Source organism: Hibiscus syriacus, unplaced genomic scaffold, assembly GCF_006381635.1.
Source record: "Hibiscus syriacus cultivar Baekdansim isolate YM2019G1 unplaced genomic scaffold, ASM638163v2 tig00014304_pilon, whole genome shotgun sequence".
In the NCBI taxonomy this organism is placed as follows: Eukaryota; Viridiplantae; Streptophyta; class Magnoliopsida; order Malvales; family Malvaceae; genus Hibiscus; species Hibiscus syriacus.
Genome location: NW_024062321.1, coordinates 100,968 through 121,931, shown reverse-complemented (window position 1 = coordinate 121,931; position 20,964 = coordinate 100,968). Strand labels below are relative to the sequence as shown.

Below are 20,964 nucleotides of genomic sequence, written 5' to 3'. Positions count from 1 at the left end.
TGAATTATTGTTATTCCTAAAAATTTGAGTTCGAACATCATAGATCAAGAGTGTAAGTGTTTAATATCAAAAGGTTGTGCATTATCTTTAAACATATATTATCTTATACTTGTCTCAGATTAATAAAAATATATATTGACCGACTTTAAAAAATATTTTATTGACATACTATTTATCACATATGATATATACAATGATAATATAATTGAATTTATTTTTATTTTAATTTAATTACAAATTAAAAGAAATATTTTAATATACAATTCGGAAAAATAAATATTTTCTAATAATTACTATAAGTATGTCTTAGGCTACCTTAATCCGAAAAAACATGACTTAATATTCCTATTGCGTTTCGTGGCCAACCCGCCGGCAGGCGCGTGGGTTTCCATTAGGACACCTTGAAATTACGGGGCTGCCCTATATACGTATGATCGATTCTGGAATGCACGTTGATCGTCATGAAAGTTCTTCAGCATACTTCAATCATAAATAAATTTATTTTCTATTTTTTTGTATTTTATATTATTGCTTTTATATACATAATTAATTTCATTTCTTATTTTCATATATAGCGTCATTATTGAAATAATTTATATAACAGATTAACATTTAACATACAAATAATAGAAAGTAATTTCGTATGAATAACAAATATATTTGAACTATTTTTTAAAATCTAAATATATATAGGGTAAATTACAAATTTAGTACCTACACTATCAATTTTGATATATTCTAGTACATAAACCTTTAATTTTTTAAAAAACATACTTAAAATTTAATTTTTGTTTCATTTTAATACCCTACCATTAAAAAAATTAATTTTTATTTCATTTTAGTACTCATTCAAATTTTAAGATTAAGTTTTAAACAAAATATATCAAAACTGATAATTCAGGTACTAAACAAGTTAAATTTTTAATGGTGGATACTAAAATAAAAACAAAACCTTAGATGCGATTTTGAAAAAAAATAAAAGTTTAGATGCTAAAACAAATAAAAAATGATAATTTAAGTACTAAATGCGTATTTTACCTAAAACTATATTAAGTGATCAGAATAAAATTGATCTCACAAATTACTGACCAATAGAGTACTTTACCCTATTATTTACTATCTCAAATTTTCAATGGTAAAATATGGTAGCTCTTCCTCGTATCTTGTATGTTAGGAGAAAAAAAATAGGTGATAAATGTAATAACCGAATTAAATACGAAAATTTATCCCTAAATACTGTATAATTTAATAATCAAGACAACACCAAGAAAGGATCAAAGAAAGGATCAGGTAAAGGATTAAACTTAGTTCATCCACTAGTGTTCATAGATAGTTGCTTCGTCTCCAAGAAGCACCATGACAGCTAGCTAAATTGACATCATAGACAGTATCCAGTTACACTCTGCTTAGCTAAATTAACAACTTACCCCTACAACTCCATTAAATTGCAACCAATGCTGGACCTCTGTTTTCTTTGATGGTGTCGACATCAATGGCTAACCGATCGAGCCTGAAAAGATAATCAGCCCCTCGTATGAGATTCAGAAGAGTGAACTTCAGAATTGCCATTTGAAAAAGGCCTAGTTTCAATTTCATGAAATTAAAATATTTGCATTTATAAGGTCACAATGAAGCACAATTGTCCATATAATGTACTGCAATACATGTATAATGGATTAACGGGAACCAGCATCCCAAAATTACTCACAAGTTTCACAAACAGCCTACTGTCACTACACGCATTGAATATCAGAAGTTGAAATTAACCTACCTTGACCGCTGATCCCGACCTTTTTTTTTTTTGATAAGAAGGTGACCTCATTAAAAACCCCCTTCATAACCATTGAGCTCCGAAGAACTCAATAATCATAGGAAGGAGGAAAAGAGCGCCTAAATTTTATTACCAGGAAATAGGATTACAACCAAAACAGAATAAATAAAATACATAGGTCCCCGTACAAACCCCAAAACCAGGACTCATAAAAGCCTGAAACAAAAACGACTCCACACACTACCCTATACCAGATTTTGCTAAACCATCAGCTTCATCATTAGTACATCTCTTAACCAGGGTAGTTATAACATTGAATTGCAGCAAAGTCTTCTGAATAGATCTAACCAAATCCACATAGAGAACCGGACTAGTCTGCGGGTTATTTATCCACTTTAAAGCAGTAGATGAATCACTCTCTAAAATCAGACTCCCCTTATCCCTCCATTCTGAATTAATAAACAAGTTTAAGCCTTCTTGGATCGCTAGAATCTCAGCTAGGATGGGGGGGCCAGGACCAGTCGCTCTTGAGAAAAAACTCAACCTATTATTTTCAGCATCCCGGAGTACACCCCCAATACCACTACACCTCCAATCAAAATTTACAGCCCCATCCACATTCAATTTAAAGAAACCCATAGGTGGTGGACACCACTTTGGCTTAATCATACCCAATTTTGGAGTGACACGGTTATAATCTGCCAAGGTTAAATCACCCACCAGACAGTCTACTTGGATATTGAGAGGCAACCTTGACCTCGATCTTGCTCTGAATTAATGAATATAAGTAGAAGATGTTTCATAAATTATATGGAAAATGGGAGAGCCAAATTACCTGTGTGACTTGACAGGAGAGGCAGATCGGGATTTCACTGGTGATTTGGATGGAGAACTTTCCCGTGATTTACTGCATACAGGAAAAAAAATGGTTGGAATTTTGGAGTGCATTTGAAGGACTGAAAGAGAAGAGGATAGGGCTTATACCTCCGGTCTCTTCTAACACTGCGGCTTCTGCTGCGACTTCGACTTCTACTCCTGGAGGGGCTTCTATCATGTTTCTTCACCTGTCCATTTAGATGAACATATAAATACCAGAGGCTTAAAAAGGTCAATTTTGAAAATTCTAGATTGTAAACATAACAAAAGGAATATAATATGTATGGATAAATTTGGGAGATAAGAAGGATAAAGACCATATTGAATCACATGTTTATTAGTCTCGGATGCATGAAAACATGGGAAGTAGAAATTACAACTTTGCATATTAAAACAAATCAATGGTTCCATGGATCCAGCCACATCAATAATTGGAATTGAACTTGTTCATAAATTTTAGGCAAATAACATTTCAGTCTAAAACGAATAAGAGAGAGAATGAGAATATAGCAACACCGGTCAATAATATGAGAAAGAGTATCAATAGGATAATGCATAGCAGGTTTACCCGAATATAAGCTCTTGCCCAAGGATTTCTAAACTCCGTATCGTCAAGTTTACGAATCTGTGTGATGTTAAAACCAGTCATTTGAATTACATGCATTTCAGTAGCATAAATTCAAGGCAAGGAGGTATGGAAGTTTTTAATCAAACCACTTACAGCATTTTTTTTTGATAAGAATGACAGGCCTCCTTAAAAACCTCCTTCTTGATCAAAGAAGGAGGAAAAGAGTGCCTTAGAAACTTTATTACTCCTCCGAAATTACATAAGATTTAACGTAGACACCATACTGAAAAAACACAACAGACTAAGTTACTCAACATAACCGAAAACCTAAACTCAAACGATAAAAACGCACTGGAAACGACTAAACATCAACCAATTCCCATCTTGCTAAACTATCAGCCTCCCCATTACACACCCTTGGAATCAGTCTAATAGAGTGCACCCTGTCCGTGATAAAAGATGAAATCTCTTTAACTAATGGGAGGATAAAAACTGGGGCCATTGCTGGTGTATGGACCCATTCCACAGCCGACTTACAGTCACTTTCCACAATCAACCTTCCAACCTTAACCCAACAAGAAGACATATAGATTTCAATTCCTCTCTTAATAGCCTTTAACTCAGCAACCGGCGGGGGACCCTGACCTACATTTTCTGAAAAAGTCAGAAGGGAGTTGCTATTCCAATCTCTCAAAATACCTCCTATACCTCCATTTGAGCCATCAAGTCTAACAGCTCCATCGACATTCATCTTCAAAAAATCCATAGGGGGTGGAATCCAGCGAGAAACCTGAAAATTGTAAATGTTGAGAGCTTTAATACCATCTGCAAGAGATGGATCACCAATCAGCACATCCTCCTGAATAGGACACTTAGGATACTTGGCTAGAAACCATTTAGATAACCTGAATCTAGCAATAAAAAACAGAGACATCCTATCCAAGGGGGAACCATCGAACACCATTGCATTCCTAGCTTTCCATATCGACCAAAATACTACTCCCGGGATAAATTTCCAAATCAACGATTTCCCCCTAAGCTCACCCCAAGAACATAGCAAAGAAGGTGGATCCTTTGGAAGGACTAAGGCTATTTCCCAATAGCTTGCTATCTTGTTCCAAAGTTCCCAAACAACATCACATGAAATAAATAAATGCTGAACTGATTCCACTGTTTTTTACAAAACGGACATAAAATTTCATCCCCTAGCTGCAAACCTCTTTTCACCAACTCCTCTCTCACCGCCACTTTCTGATGAGCTAGCTGCCACAGGAAGACTTCAACACGAGGAGGAGATAAACCCTGCCACACCCCTTTTACCCATAAATCGGACTCCCCAGACACCTTGCCGAGTTCCTTTCTACAAGATTTCACTGAAAACAGTCCATCCCCACTTGCAGACCAAGACAGAAAGTCTTCAACTGAATCAGTCAGTTTAAAGTCCTTCAGTTTTGTCATTAAATCCAGCCACTGATCCAACTCCCAGTCACACAAATTCCTTCTGGTATCGATGTTCCACACCCAACCGTTCGAATCTGAACTTCCAAACTCAGCGACCATACCCCATTTATTTGTTGACAACGCATACATTCTAGGGAAAAGATATTTTAAAGGAGACTCATCAGCCCATGAATCCGTCCAAAATGCAATAGACTTTCCATTTCCCAGTTTCAACTTGGAGTTAGATCTGATACGTTCACCCTCCGAGTCGTTCTTCAAGAAATTGTTGGCAATCCCTCTCCAAATCCAAGAAGATTTGGGCGAAAAAACCTTACAAATAGACATGGAATTACTACTTACCTTGTGCCTGCAACATAACACACTTTTCCACAAAGTATTTTTTCATTGGCGAACTTCCACACCCATTTTCCCAAAAGAGCCCGATTAGATATGTTCACATCAAGAACACCAAGGCCACCATAATTTAGAGGCGTGCAGACTGATTTCCAATTAACCCAGTGTATCTTCCTTTTGTCCTCATTATCCCCCCATAGGAAACTGGCCATTAAAGAATTAAGCTTCTTACCAATTTTACAAGGCATTCTAAAAAGAGATAAGAAGAATATTGGTAGGGATGTTAACACCGACTTTAATAAAACTGTCCTGCCCGCCAATGAGAGACAATTAGCTTTCCAGCCGGCTAGTTTGGAACTAAAATTCTTGAAAACTGGATCCATAAGGCTTCTGAGTTTTTCTTAGCACCTAGAGGAAGTCCCAAGTAATCTGTTGGAAGAGAATCAATAGAACAGCCCACCGAAGATGCCCATTCTGATAAAACTTCCTCTTCCACATTAATACCAAATAGCTTACTCTTAGCTAGATTAAGATGCAACCCTGTCATAACACTAAAAATCCTCAATACTCTCTTGACATTTTTAATCTGGGAGAGAGATGCTTGACAGAAGATGATCAAGTCATCCGCAAATTGTAGATGTGTCAATCGAACAGAATTTTCAGATTCCCCAATAACAAAGCCTTGAAACAGACCCCTGTCCACTGCTTTAGATATCATCAAATTAAGCAGCTCACCTACAATGTTAAACAGTAGCGGAGATAAACTGCACCCTTGCCTAAGTCCTTTGGCCATGTGGAACTCTTCCGATGGAGACCGTTTACGAGAACTGAGATTGAAGCTGTTGAAATACACTGAGATATCCACGACAACCATCTCTTACCAAAACCCATCTCTGACATTATTCTAATAAAATTGGCCATTCCACGGAATCATAAGCCCTACGAAAATCTACTTTGAAGGCACCCCTTTTAACCCTTTTTTCCTCCAGTAATCAATCCCTTCGTTTGCTATAAAAGCACAATCCAGCAACTGTCTCCCTGGTATAAACGCAAACTGAGAGTGACTAATAATATCACCAACACAACAACTCAGTCTCTTCGAAAGAACTTTAGAAAGTATCTTGTATAAGCTGCCTACAAGGCTGATTGGTCTAAATTCCTCTACACTGTCCGGATTAAGCTTCTTCGGAATAAGTGTGATAAAAGCATGGTTTATACCGTGCTCCCATTTCCTTCCAAAATAGAAATCTTCAAAAAATTTCAACACGTGCTCCTTTAAAATCGGCCAGCAGTTTTAAAGAAACCCATGGTGAAACCATCTGGTCCTGGGGCTTTAGAGCTGTCTGATGAAACTATAGCTTGCCAAATTTCCTGTTCTAAGAAGTGCTCTTCAAGCTTCTTAGACTGATCCCTGATAGCTTAGCAAAATCCAGTAGTAAATCCTCCGTTTCCAATGTTGAATTGGAATATAGGCTGCCTTGAAAAATTCTGAAATATGTACCTTTAATTGTTGAGGATCTGAAACCACACTCCCATTTATCTTCAAACTTAAGATTTCATTTCTTTGCTTCTGTTCAGAGCAGACAGATGAAAAAACCTTGTGTTCCTATCCCCCTCCTTGATCCATCTTGCCCTTGACTTCTGAAACCAGATGCTTTCTTCTGTCCTATACAACCTCCATAGATTTGTCCTACACAGCCTCAACTGATCCCACTCCTGCTTCGAAAGAATTCCACCTTGAGCTTTAAGATCCAATTCATTAATTTTCCTCTCTAAATCAGAAATCGACTCAGGGATCCCAGTAAATTTACTGCTGGACCAATTTCTGATTGAATTTTTAGTACCTTTTAAGATACTGAAAATACCCCTTTTATTATTTCTCCCCTCATAGCAAGCATTGAAGATTTAACCAATTCCTCAAATCCTTCCTCCTCTAGTAAATAATTAAAAAACCTGAATGGTTTCGGTCCCCAATTAACAGCTTTGTCCTCTAATGAGACAGGATTATGATCAGATAGGGATTTAGGCAAGAGACTTTGCACTACATTTGGAAAACATGACAGAAACGTCCCAGAGATTAAGAACTTGTCTAGTCTTCCCAAGTCGAGTCTTCTCTATTATTGCACCAAGTATACCTTCCTCCCACCAACGGTAGATCAATTAAATGTGATTGCTGTAAGAAGTTTCTAAATAAATCAATAGAATGCCAGTTTTGTGATTTTCCCAACTTCTCGTCCGGATCAAGATACACATTAAAATCTCCCCCAATACACACTAACATATTTTGAGCCGAAACAAACTCCAACAATTCCCTGAAAAAATCTTCCTTTTCCGCTTCAATTGATGGACCGTATACGTTGATAATCAGACACTCTTCACTTGAATTTCTGAACTTCCCAAGACTGCTATGAATCTGCCATTAAGATGGCTGTTCGAAACTTCAAAATCATTTTCATTCCACATAATCATCAATCCACCAGCAGATCCCACTGCTGGCGCAACAATCCCTCCTCTAAGGAATCTCCCCCTATCCTTCTTTTAAGAGCCAAAGAAACAGATTCTAGTTTTGTTTCTTGAATTAGAATCAAGTTCGGCTTATTCTTCTTCACCAAATTAGCTACAACTCTTGACTTTTCCTTTTTCCAAGACCCCTTACATTCCAAGAAATAATGTTGACATTTATCATAACAAGAAGATCTACACCAAATCCTTATAGCTAGTCTCCAGAGAAATAGAGACTAAACCCCTGACTTCCCCTGTTCCCTACTCTCAGCCGAACCCTCTTCAAGGTTGATAATTTTGTCCAAAAAAGCCTTCTTCCCATCTTTGAAAGAAATTCCTAGAACTTTACATACTTCCCATGTAACCATCGCTTCCTCAACCGCCTTCGAGAACTGAGGAGTAAAAACTAAAGGAGAATTAACCATATCAACTGCTTCCCTTGTTAAAACTCTTCTCTCCCTTCTTTTAGACCTTCCTGACCCTACAGCAGAGAAAGGAACTACTGCCAAGACCTCCGAAGAACTATTACAATTAGTTGGTGCCACATAAGGGTTCTGATCATCAGCTGCACCATTTAAAATCACTTCCCTTCCACCTTCCATATTTATTGAAGGAGGCTGCAAATCCTTTCTCACCGGAATACCTTTGTGTTTATTCTCAAACCAGTTAATTCTCACCCTCGACCTGGTATAATGTCTTTTATAGCTGGCCATTCTCCTCCTCTCTATGGGCAAACTTTTGGGACAAAATGTTCTTCTATGCTGGAACAACGATCTGTCTCTATCCCTAATCAGTTCAGTTCCAACCCCCCTACAATCGTCCTTTTCCAAGACTACTACTTCCTCTAACAGATCCTTATTTGGCTTATTTGAGATCCCTTCAGATTGAGACTACTACTTACAGCATATTTCATGTCATCATAATTGGTAAAATCAACAATACCAAAAGTTCCTGAACAACAGAGAGAGATAATAAATATAAACTCATTTGAAAAACATGGAGGCCTTGAAACTAAGCCAGCTAGTTGAAAATCAAGAAGATGAGAATATACATTTAAGTATGCCTCAGATAAGATGATAAGAATATCAAATAGCAACATTTTTAGATCTGACAGAGTTGGAACAAGTTACAATTCAAGTAGTGATGGGAAAAAAAAGGAAAAACAGAGAGAGCATCAAGGGGATAAGGTAAACAATCAAAAGTGTATACTTATCACTACATCTCCTTACGTCACATACCCCATCACTGTCACGTGAAATTTCCGCAAAACACACATCACCAGCTTTTCGCATGTGATCCTGAAAAGAGTTCATAAATAGGTAAGAGTTACAGCTTAATTAACAAAGCCCAAAACTTGTTTCATGTTCTAGAAGTTCTCTAAACCTTCAAATCTTGCCACGAAGCAGAAGAAGGGAGCCCACGGACAATAACTGCAGTGAAACAAGCACATACATTAAAACAGTTGTTACTTGTTAGTGCAAATAAAAACTAAATAGGCAACAACAAGATTGACACGGTTCAACATCTAGGCAGACCTCGAAATTCAGAGTGACGTGATGCCCCGAACTTAGCTGCACCACCACCATACCCACCACGACGGTCACTTGAGGATTGTCCTCTACCACTATGTGCCAGCTCAACCTACATCAATAGCAATCAAAATCCAATTATGGAGAGAAGCACAGATGGAATTCATGAAAACAAGAGCCTTTTGTTACCCTCAAACGACAACCGTCAAAGTTATAACCATCTCGACCTCTGATTGCATCTTCAGCATCTCGGGGATCCTCAAACTACAACACAAACACAATTTATTGAATTTTTTTACTGTTTATCTGTGCATCCCAGATAAAACGTTCGATGAGAAACTTACCTCGACAAAAGAATAACATGGAGGGCGCTGCGGAATCTTCAATTCAATATCCAAAATGCGACCGTACTACATAAGAGAAAATAAATTTAGAAAGCAAAAACAGTTATCAACCAGAAGTAAAGTGATACATCAGACACATTAATGTGGTTCATAAAAAGTCCAGGTTACATGCATCAAAATCAAGCACAAGTACAAGATACACGCATTACAGCTGTGATAAAAAATACATGAGAAAATGGGTATACCATTTCGTTCATAAAAGATAACAGCATTCCAGAATGTTAAATTCAGCAGTACCTTGAAGAAACGATCTTCAACCTCCCATTCTCTTATATCAGAGGGCAGGTTGCCAACATAGATTGTGCGAGAGAAACGACCACTCATTTCCACTAGCGGAAAACAAATAATAGAATTATTTTACTGCATGCACAAATAACATACCCAAATTAACAGAGAAACAAAGTTATATTCCCTGTTTAAAAAATGATGTAACAAATATCCACCCAGATATCCCATTATCATCAGCATCCACTCTGATGATAAGGAAAAAAATTATTGATAAAAGAAAACAATGAAGCAAACCAAGTCAGCAATTCCTCCAAATTGTGAGCAGTGTCCCACAAGCTCCATTGCTCATTTGCTCCAACATTTGAAAGTTAGCTTGGTCTCCTCGTCCTCCCATGATGAGAAAAATAAAACAAAATAGAACTTATAGCAAAACCAAAAAAACATGAAGCAGACCAAGTAAGCAATTCCTCCAAATTGTGAGCAGTGTCCCACAAGCTCCATTGTTCATTTGCTCCAGCATTTGAAAGTTAATTCGTTCTCATCATCCTCCCATAATGAGAAAATAAAATAAAATAAAATAGAACTTATAGCAAAACCAAAAAAAAAAAACATGAATCAGACCAAGTCGACAATTCTTCCAAATTTTCATCCACGAGCTCCTTTGCTCCAAAAAATGAAACTTAATTTAGCCTCATCATCCTCTCGTTAACATTTTCCCAGAGCTTCAAAGGGAGCAACAATCTCTAATTCATTAAAAACAAATGCACCCAAATCAACCACTACCTTTCTACACTTCTATTTACCATTTTAAAGCACTTATTTTGTCCAAGCGCTTGTCATCTATCATAAACAAAGCATGCGTGTCAAAATATGAGGTGAGATTCTCAGACACATTATCGATTATTTCATTTTCCTTCACTAATCTCCCTTTTTAAGCCACATTGAAAAAAATAAACCCTAACAAATACATTAAAACAATCCCGGATTTCTTCCCCTTCGTTAACCCAATCTCCACTTACCCGCGATTACTTTTAAGAGATTATGCTGATCAGGAAGCAAAAAGAGCTTACAATTTAAAACTATCAATCATAAATGAAAGAAATGAAAATTTAAAGACATTGTACCGAAGAATTGAGATGTTGAGAGGAATGGAGCAGTGTCGATGAGAATCAATCAGCATCTGCTTGGCCCTATGCGATGTAAAATTGGAGCTTGACGGTGCCCAATTGTCGAGTCTTCCTGGTCAAATCTACCTTAGCTTAACTTTAACCTTAACCAGCTAGTGGCTAGGGTTCGCTTCTCTTCGCCTTTGTTCAAATCTATCAAAATGAACCTTCTATTGGGTTTACCTAAAGCCCATTCACAATTGGTTTTAAGTTGGAAAGCCTTGAACGGGTTTTTGGCCCAATATCCCAGGCAGAAAATTTATTTGGCCCAATAAGCCAAATGAAAGTTTAGTTTGTAATCTACGGTATTTGTTACAGTATACATGAGACTCGTCACATCAAGGCAACGAGTTCCAATGAAAATTAAAACTCGTCACGTCTAGGTGACGAGTTTGCCTTGAATTTTTTTAAAAAAAGTATTTGGGCAGCTGCAACGATCATCGTGGAACTCGTCACCTTTAGATTATAAATAGGGGTTTAGGTTTTTTATTGTGTTTTGTTAAGAAGAAAATAAAAAAAAATATTCAAATTTTCCGAAAAATGTTTATCCGCGATGAACTGTTATGCCTGGATGATATCGATATTTCTTTAGTCGAGCTTGGTCCATATGAAGAACGAAGTGTTCGTAAAAAAGGAATGAGTCTCTAAGATCTGCCTCAGCGGATTATTATATATTTGCAATAATTTAGATTGTATTCAATGACGTTTTTTATGGTTTTAAGGTGAACCCGACATTGATTATGACTCTCATTGAACATTGGAGGCCGGAAACACTTACTTTCCATTTTTCGAGTGATGAATCGACAATTACGTTGGAAGATGTTTCTTACCAACTCAGTGTTACGGTTAATGGTGCAGCTGTAGTGGGGAACTACAGTTTCAACGTATTCGGAATTGTTCACGAAGTTTTGGGAAATATGTCACCGCCAGAGATCTTATAGGGGTACCAGATACGAATCACCTAGTTAGAGTATGAATTTAATGTGACTGATGACTCTATCGAGCAAGAGGTGATTTTTATCGCCCAAGCGTATATGCTCCAATTAATTGAAGGGATATTGTTACTAGATAAATCATAAATCTGGTAGTTTTGTGCATATTCAATATCGTTTGAAATTGAAAAATTTTACTGTGTGTCACAACACTGGTAATTTGACGCACATTCAGTATCTTCCGATAAATATGGAAAATTTTCACTTTATTTATACTAACTTTTATTATTAATATTTACAGTTTGCTTTGATCTCGTATTATGACGATGAGATCCACCGAATATTGCCATCAGGGTTTTTTAAAGGGTCAAAGTTGTGGTGTGTCATAATGCCTTTGCTACACTTTGCAATTATTGAGATTCACGCGACAGATAGACTATTGGGATAGTTTGGGTCTCGTCAACCAATTCCTAGACAAATTATTAATATGGACACGCTTCATAGAATTGATACATGTGGGAAGCATACCCACAATTGGATGAGGAAACATGTTGATCACATTCAGCAATGGAATCAACGTCATTTCTTAGTCTTAATACGTTACGAGATTACACCCGTCGACCTTGGTTTTGACATTTCTCCCTACCTTCGAAATTATGAAGCAAATAGGAAACCATATTTAACGATATCAGAAGAGAGGGTAAAATGAGAACGAGGAAAGGCCAAATTCACAAAGGCCAATAATAAATCATCATCATCTTCGTCTTTTGCTTATTCTTCTACCAATTATTTTACATCTCGTACCAGTTTTGGTTTTTATCCTCCGTATCATGCTTCAACGGAAACTCAGTCGAATTAGGTTGGAGGTTCATCGGATGAAATGCAAAGCACTCAAGCATCTTCAACCGAATATGTGGGTGATGGTGAATGTGATCATATTATATATGGTCAACAACATAGGCAAGTCGAGTCAAAGACGACACAATTTGTGTCAAATACCATAAGTTCATCATCGTATTTCAAAGGTGCATCTCAAAATGGAGTGATGTTCAGTACATCTCCTCTTCAAGAAGCAAACAAAGATGAAGACGATCAAGGCAAACGAACCCGACGTACTCGATGAGCCCTGTGTCATTATCATTCGACGACTCCTTGGCATTGTCAATAACTAATAAAATATAAATAAATTTTATTATCCATTGTATTAGCTTGTAATAAATTTTATTTAAGTTTTTAATATTATTTATTTGTTTATTATTTTTTATTTCATATCTTTCAAATTAAATCTTATGAAACTCGTCATCTTGACGTGACGAGTTTCAACGATTCATTTTTAAAAATTTCAAAAGCTGTCAATTACACAATGAGTATTTCTTTTTAAATTCAGGACAAACTCTTCCATTTTATTACTAATTGGGTAAATTTGCATTTTGGTACCTAAACTTGTATTCATTGTTCAATTTGATACCTAAACCTTTTTTTTTTGTCTAATTAGACACTTGAATTTACTTATTGATTAAAAATGGTATTTGGACTTAATTTTTTGGATAAATTTCACGTTTAGTACTTAAACTATTAGTTTTGATATGTTTTAGTATTTAAACTTTCATTTTTTGCAAAACCATACCTAAAGTTTTATTTTGTTTCATTTAGTATCCCACTCAAAATTTAACATTAAGTTTGGAAAAAAATTAGGAACTAAAAAGACCAAAACTGATAATTTAGGTACTAAACATGTTAATTTTTTAACGACGAGTACTAAAATGAAATGAAAACTAAATGTTAGGTATTATTTTGAAAAATTGAAAATTTAGGTTTTAAAATATACCAAAATTGATAGTTTAGATACTAAATGCGTAATTTACCCTAAATGTTTTATTCAATTTGATATTTATAACTTTTAACTAATTTGAACCAAAAAAATGTATAGATGCTTAATTGAACCCCAAAAAAATAGTATCAAAATAAATCTTAAAGTCATATTAAGGTATCAAATGTATATTAACCTAAATATTTTTTTGAGGGTTCATGAGGATTGTTCGGACTGCTGCAAAGGACGAAGGTAAGATCGAATTTTGAATCGACCGTAAAAAAGTAATAAAATAGAGATCAAATTTTAGTTTATTTACTTTTAAAGTATATAATTTTTTTTATTATTCTGGGGTAAGTATAAGGTAGTATATACTTAAAGATAACTCTCAACCTTTCGACATTGAAAATCCATACTCCTGACATCTATGGTGCTCGAACCAGAGTCCTCAGGAATAACAACAATTCATTTACTACGGAGGCCACTTGGTTGGTGCATATATAACATTAATTATAGAGTTAATTGTATCATATGTCCTCAATCTATGACCTCCATTTCAAATTGTTCCCTAAACTTTTAAACATTTCAATTTCATCCCTAAACTATGACTATCCTTCTAAATTAGTCTTCAAATTTTTAACATTTAATTTTCATCCTCAAACTATGATCTTTATTCTAAATTGTTCCTCAAAATTTTTGAACACTTTAGTTTAATCCTAAATTATACATATATACCAATCACATCCCTTATTAATAAAATTGTTAGACCAAGTTATATTACTATATGTTTGAAAAAAATTTAGGTTAAGGTATGGTTGAAATGGATCACATATTTAGATGAATTTGGAGATAAAATTGAATATGCAAAAGTTTAGGGACCAATTTAGAATGATATTCATGATTTGGGGATGAAATTAGAATGTTTAAAAGTTTAAGAACTGATTTAAAGTGAGAGTCATGGTTCTGGGATGAAATAAGAATTTTTAAAAGTTTAAGGAATAATTTAAAATGAGGGTTATGTTTGGGGACATATGACTCTTATATATAGAAAGGTCATGAACTTTAAAATCTTACATGTGAGTCTAACCCTCTATGAATTAAATATAATTCTCTAGATTTAAACTATTTTAAGATACATTTTAGTTTTTATTACATTTACGTGTTGTAATATTTTATTTAAATTTTATAATTATCATATATATATATATATACCTTAATTTTAACTAATTCCATGATATATTGTTAATAAATTGGTTAAATAAATAATTTAAGTAACTCTATCGAGATGCTTCGTAATCGTTTGGACTTGTCCGCAGAGTAACGTATCCTTGTCATCATCACTTGTGTCTTTGCTTTGCCTTTCCTTTTTTTTTTGGTATACTATTTATTATTATTACCACAAAAGCCCTATCTTACTTAATATATAAAAAAATAATGATTAATCTCGATAAATAGTTTAAATTTTATTTATTCATTTTCAATTTCTTGAATTTTAATAATAATTAAGATTTAATATAAAAATAAAAAAGAGGAAGTAAGTTTAATTTAAAGTATTTAAATAGACTAAAAGATTGCAAATAATTAAAAATAAAATTTAGAAAAGTAAAAATAAATTATTTAAATAAATATGATGAAATTTATAACACTTGACAAATAAATTTTTAAATAGATTTAATCTTATGAAAATCATTATTTATGATGATTTATATATTATAATTTTATCACTCTAATAGAAAATAAATTAATCATGAAATAAGAATCATACATAATAAATTGAATTAAAAATTAATTTTATTTTTTTAAAATAATAATATTTCAATATAAATTAATTTTATAAATCGATTAAAGTTAAAGATTACATATGCCCGATCGCCCGGCTCAAATCATATTCTTAATATTAACCTTGATTGACTATGACAGTATACGTGTAAAAAAATTAACTTTAATTACTTAATAATAAAATACATTCATTAATCGATTAAAGGTTTTTAAAATAATATATAATAATTATAAGATAATATTTATTCATGATCTTTTTAATTATTGACAACACGTATATATTACAATTGTTCGAATTCATACCTCTGATAAAAATAACATTATCTTGACCACTAAAATTAGATAGGTTTTTAACCTAAATAAGTTATAATGTGTTTAAATTTATTTTCTAAATAATTTATATCCGTCCATATTTTGCTTGTTTTTCCGATATTACCCCAAGTAAGCCTTCACTCCCATTAAAACAACACCCAAAGTCTATTTGTCAATTTACAGAATCATCACTATAAACCAAACCAAAGGTTGTCCTTTTTGTTAGTCGTTTTCTCCTCGTTTTGCACAATCTCACTCTTTTTTTTTTTTTTGCAATTCCCGGTACATAAAGTGACGATCTTTAAGGTGGGTTTTGGCTTTTACATCAATGGAAACCATTTAGATAAGGAAGGTACGTTCTTCTTCTAACAACTTCAACTACAAAAACAACTTTATCTTTTGCTTTTGTTCTTGTTTCAGTCTATGGGCGTTTATTTTCTCGGATCATTAAACGAGACAGAGTGATAAAGATGTGATTTCCATCTCTTTTCTTCAGTACATTACAGGGGAATCTGAATCGGAGCATCGTTTTGTTAAGAGGATTTGCACTCGATCATGCCGGGTCTTGAGAATGGCGGTGCGAAAATCGGGTCACAAGGTCAGAATTCGGAGAAATTCGTGGCGGTTTCGTCGATCGAATCCAATGTGGTCAATGATTCTGGCAAATCGAAAACCAGCGGCGATTCCGTGGCTGCTTCTGACTTCGAACAAGACAAAACAGCAGAAGCTGCCATCAATGGCGATGGCGACAGCAACAACTCTGAAATGCTAAATGGGTTTAGCGATGTGGAAAATGGGGGTAGTGGTGAAATTGTAAGGGAAACCATGAGTGATTTGGTTGAAATTTTGTCTAAGCTTAACCCTATGGCTGAGGAATTTGTACCTCCTTCCCTTGCAAATCACCACCATGATGAAAATGGGTTTGCTTTTAATACTGACAATTTTGCAGTGAACGCTAACTCTGGAAACGCCAATGGGTATACTAATAGAAGGGTATATTTAATTTCATTTTACTTTGCCATTTTTGTTTTTGTTTCATGTTGGTAGCTTTTGTTTTTGTTGATTCTTTGTTCCTGTTTACACAGAAGAGGAATAACTCTAGCCAGGGGAAGAGAAGATTGAATAATCGAACCACCGTTGCGCAGCGAGAGGATGTGATTAGGAAGACTGTTTATGTATCCGACATTGATCTACAGGTACATCTCTTTAAAACTAATGTTGTTTTTGCCTCAGTTTTACTTTGTTTGTCTAATGATATATGTTGATGTTTATAGGTTACTGAGGAGCTTCTTGCAGGTCTCTTTCTGAGCTGTGGACCGGTACTTGTCTTTTCTTGTCGTATTTAGTACCGAATTTTCGGTTTATCCAACTTTGTAGTGGTGGATTACCTCCTTAAAATAACTTCCTGTTGTTTCTATAGGTTGTTGATTGTCGTATGTGGTGATCCTAATTCTGTTCTCCGCTTTGCCTTCATCGAATTCTATAAAGAAGGTATCACGAATGGCTTATGCATTTGGTAAGCATTGATGTCTGGTTTCCTTTTACCGCATTGACAATTCAATGTTCTTGCAGAGGACGCGAAAGCTGCTTTGAATTTGTCTGGAACCATCCTCGGTTATTACCCTCTAAAGGTGATGCCTTCCAAGACTGCGATCGCACCAGTTAACCCGACCTTTTACCCAGGTAAAGCATATATATTATGAAAGAAGTTTATTCAGAATTGTGTCTATGTCATAGAAACTGAATCAGTGTAATGTTGATTTGTTTTGTTTTAATTTACTTGGTCTCGAATGCTTATGCTATTCAGTCCGAGGATGAGCGCGAGATGTGCACAAGGACCATTTACTGTACAAATATAGACAATAAGGTAGGTTCTCATGTCCACTATTTTCTAGAATGCCAATGTGATCAATAACCCGAACAATAATTCCCGGCTTCTTTGTTAAACTGATACAGATTACTGAAGCTGATGTCAAGCTCTTCTTTGAATCAGTTTGTGGAGAGGTCTGTTGTTTCTCATGCAGCATGCCTTATAAATGCTCTGCTCGTCTTACAATTATCTAGTTTAATGATTTCTTACTGAACATTTTTGTTTTGCTGTAGGTTCAACGCTTGAGGCTGTTGGGAGACTATCGTCATTCAACTCGCATTGCTTTTGTTGAGTTCGCAATGGTTGTTAATCTCTTGCTATCTTTATTTACTGAAACCGTTGCAACGTATCTTTCTACGGTATCATGTTGAATTATCCATATTGTCCTTTCTCAAGTTGAGAATAATTATCCGTACTGTCCTCTCTCATGACGTCAAGTAATGGTCTAAAACTTATTCGGGAAACCTCATTATATCGATCAAAACTTTTGGCATCATCCGCCCCCGTATTGTCATTACTGGAATAGTTTCCACAAATGTTTCTCAAAGAATGTAACTGCAGATATGTTTGTATATTTTGTTGCGATCGCCATTAAACGACAAGCTGCATCTCGTTTGACTGTGTGTCCCATATTGTCGGCTTTATTTGTCTACTAGTAAGTTTAATCGGATGACGTATGCAACGATGATCTTTTATGTTTTTCTTTTCCTACTCATGCAGGCTGAAAGTGCGATTGCAGCCCTCAACTGCAGTGGTGTGGTTTTGGGATCACTTCCCATAAGGTCGGTTTACGAACTTTCCGTTCGAGTTTACACACTGTACTTGAGGTTGTAAAATTCTATTTTCCCCTAATTTTACAATATTATTCGCCTTTCTCGTATCCAGGGTAAGCCCATCGAAGACACCTGTTCGTCCCCGTGCTCCTCGCCCTGCATTGCACTAAAACATCCTCGCTCATTGCTTCCTACCGGACTGATCAACTGCTAGTATATATTTACATATACATGCATACATACAGCAGTACAGTCGAGGTACTTTCGGTGTTAACATTATCTTGTCCCTGCAACTTAGTTGCTTACATGGGGTTTCTTTTAGCTTGTAAACGATCATGGTCGGTTTCTTTTAGCTTGCAAACGAGGTTTCGATGGACATGGATGTTATGTTTCATGTTACAATACAACTCTCTAAGGGAGGATCCCTCATATCCAACACCTGTTTATGTTTTATATACTATCTGCCATTCTTCATGATCCTTTTCATTGCCTTCTCCGTTCGGGAATACCGAGTATATACGGTTTCTTTGAATGTGGTAAGGCTAAGATATTAATCAATACTCGAACTTTGTTAGGTTTAGGTTTTAAGATCGGGTTTGGTGGGGTTAGATATGGATCGAGTTTCCGTTTTACACATCTTCTGATTCGGATTGGTTTGGACGAATCCGGTTCGGGTCGATTTTTGGTTTTCGGCTTATATTACTCGGACCCATATTGCAAAGCATGCATCTAACCATTACGATGCATGCGAAATGCTAATTGCTTTTGCTAAGAAAATTTCATACGATAAGTCTAAGCCTTATTGGTTCATAGAATCCGTTAATCGAAAGTCTCAATCACTTGAAAGCAGTCACACTGAAATGGTAAAATTGCAGTTAGATCCCTCGGAACTATAAAACTATAAACTATAATGGTGAAGTTTTACTTTTGACCCTCCCAAAAATTTATAATTCAATTTTAGTACCTAAAATAGATCTCAAAAACATCGTCTCTCGTTCCAATCATGGCCAACTATATATGTAAGCCCCCAAAACACCATTAAAAGAGCTTAGAGAAGATCGTCATCCACCACCAAATGAAGCAATATCATATGATTTGAGATAATCATTCAAAATCAAACTATCTCGTATTTAAAAGTTGATATTTTTTGATTTAACTAAGGTAATTATAAAGTAGTATTTGTTCTGAATACTTTTAATTATTTGACAATGAATGTTTGATCACTCAAACTGTGTTGATGTTTAAACTTGGGATCTTAAACATTTCTTTATCCACTTATGTATTTAGGTTCGTGCTTGTTTATAATTTTTGATTACATAGAATCAAGTTGAACTAAATAGTTAAATTAAGATGAATTCATGAATTGATCAAGTTACTTGTTGGTTAGAAAGCAAGTATTCTTTTATAAAAAGATGATCATAAGGACAGTTTGGCCGAGTGGTCTAAGGCGCCAGATTTAGGCTCTGGTCCGAAAGGGCGTGGGTTCAAATCCCACAGCTGTCAGACAGAAACTTTTTATAGGGAACTACACTCTTTTCTTTTTGGCCTGTCTTATTTAAAAAAAAGTAATATTTTAATAATTTATATTATTAGTTTATTATATTTTGATTATTGGACAGTTAACTTTAATAGTTTGATGATATGATATATTAATCAATATATTTATATTTTAATTTAATCCATAAATTTTAGATAAAATATTCATTTGATCATTGAAACTAATCAAAATCACATCCCTCAATCATCCCTTAACGTCAAAGATCATTATTGATTAACATTATTCATCATTATCCGACATTGTTACTAATGATCATTGGAGTCTAAAATTTTTAATTCTCTAATCTTTTTTTTTACTTTTCTAGATATCAAATTGATATTTATTTCATCGACAAATACCCCGAACAGAACTATGGATCTGCGTCGCGTTCCAACGCCTCCGTGCTTCTTATGGTGCACTGTTTGTTTTCTTCTGTCTTTCGGATCCAAATTTCTTTCTTTATTGAGTAAGACCCAATGAACTGGAGAGATCTTTTTGGATACACTATGGGTCAAGGCTTAGATTACTTTCCTCATTCTGCTCGCGATGGCTCCACCGTGGTTCATCCTCCTCCAGAGGTCCTTCAATCTGGAATTTTCGAATGGAACCCCTCGCTCGTGGGTCAATTTCTTGGTGCAACACCCAAATTTGCATCTATGCAGCGGATTGTAGAGAATCTTTGGAAGAAAGCTTTAGCGGGAAATCACGTAAAGGCTAGCTACACTGGTAACAATCTATACATTTTCTTATTTTCTTCTGAATCTGATAGAAATTGGGTATTAGAGAACGGACCTTAGCACATCCTTAATAAGCCATTGATTCTAAGGAAATGGGAACTGAATATGCGTAGACTATACTTTGATTTGTCTAGGTTACCTATTTGGGTACATCTCTATAATATTCCCTTAGAACTCTTTAACCGTGTTGGTTTAAGTTATATTGCGAGCGCCATCGAAATTCCCCTTTCCATGGACTCTACAACAGCTGCTAAGACCCACCTTGAATATGCTAAAATTTGTATAGAGATAGGGGTTACAAACGAAATCCCTAAATTCATAGATATGATCCTTAGTGAAGGGACATCTGTCTCGGTTGCTGTCGAGGTGCCTTGGC

General features: G+C 35.2%; 1 protein-coding gene, 1 non-coding gene and 1 pseudogene across 2 annotated transcripts; 2 read left to right on the top strand and 1 right to left on the bottom strand.

Annotated features, from left to right (window-relative positions):
* Positions 1–1,478: 1,478 nt before the first annotated feature.
* Positions 1,479–10,987, bottom strand: LOC120207036 (serine/arginine-rich splicing factor SR34A-like). The gene is made up of 14 exons (XM_039206557.1): positions 10,797–10,987; positions 9,682–9,804; positions 9,385–9,450; positions 9,230–9,304; positions 9,047–9,152; positions 8,895–8,941; positions 8,752–8,809; positions 8,413–8,462; positions 3,216–3,272; positions 2,756–2,835; positions 2,607–2,678; positions 2,521–2,540; positions 1,772–1,794; positions 1,479–1,510 (listed from the first exon to the last, which is right to left on the bottom strand). Coding segments are annotated over exons 2-13 (720 nt in total). The 5' UTR covers positions 9,769–9,804; positions 10,797–10,987; the 3' UTR covers positions 1,479–1,510; positions 1,772–1,792.
* Positions 10,988–15,831: 4,844 nt separating this feature from the next.
* LOC120207037 lies at positions 15,832–18,745 on the top strand (annotated as a pseudogene).
* Positions 18,746–19,737: 992 nt separating this feature from the next.
* Positions 19,738–19,817, top strand: TRNAL-UAG. Its single transcript has one exon. It is a non-coding gene; the product is annotated as a tRNA-Leu (tRNA).
* Positions 19,818–20,964: the final 1,147 nt, after the last annotated feature.

Bases quoted from the DNA above. Each gene is read 5' to 3' on its own strand.
- LOC120207036 (XM_039206557.1), bottom strand. From the start codon at position 9,768: ATGAGTGGTCGTTTCTCTCGCACAATCTATGTTGGCAACCTGCCCTCT. The intron at 9,153-9,229 runs GTAACAAAAGGC...CTATTGATGTAG, and splicing joins TTGACGGTTGTCGTTTGAGG to GTTGAGCTGGCACATAGTGG. The intron at 8,942-9,046 runs GTCTGCCTAGAT...GTTTCACTGCAG, and splicing joins ACGTCACTCTGAATTTCGAG to TTATTGTCCGTGGGCTCCCT.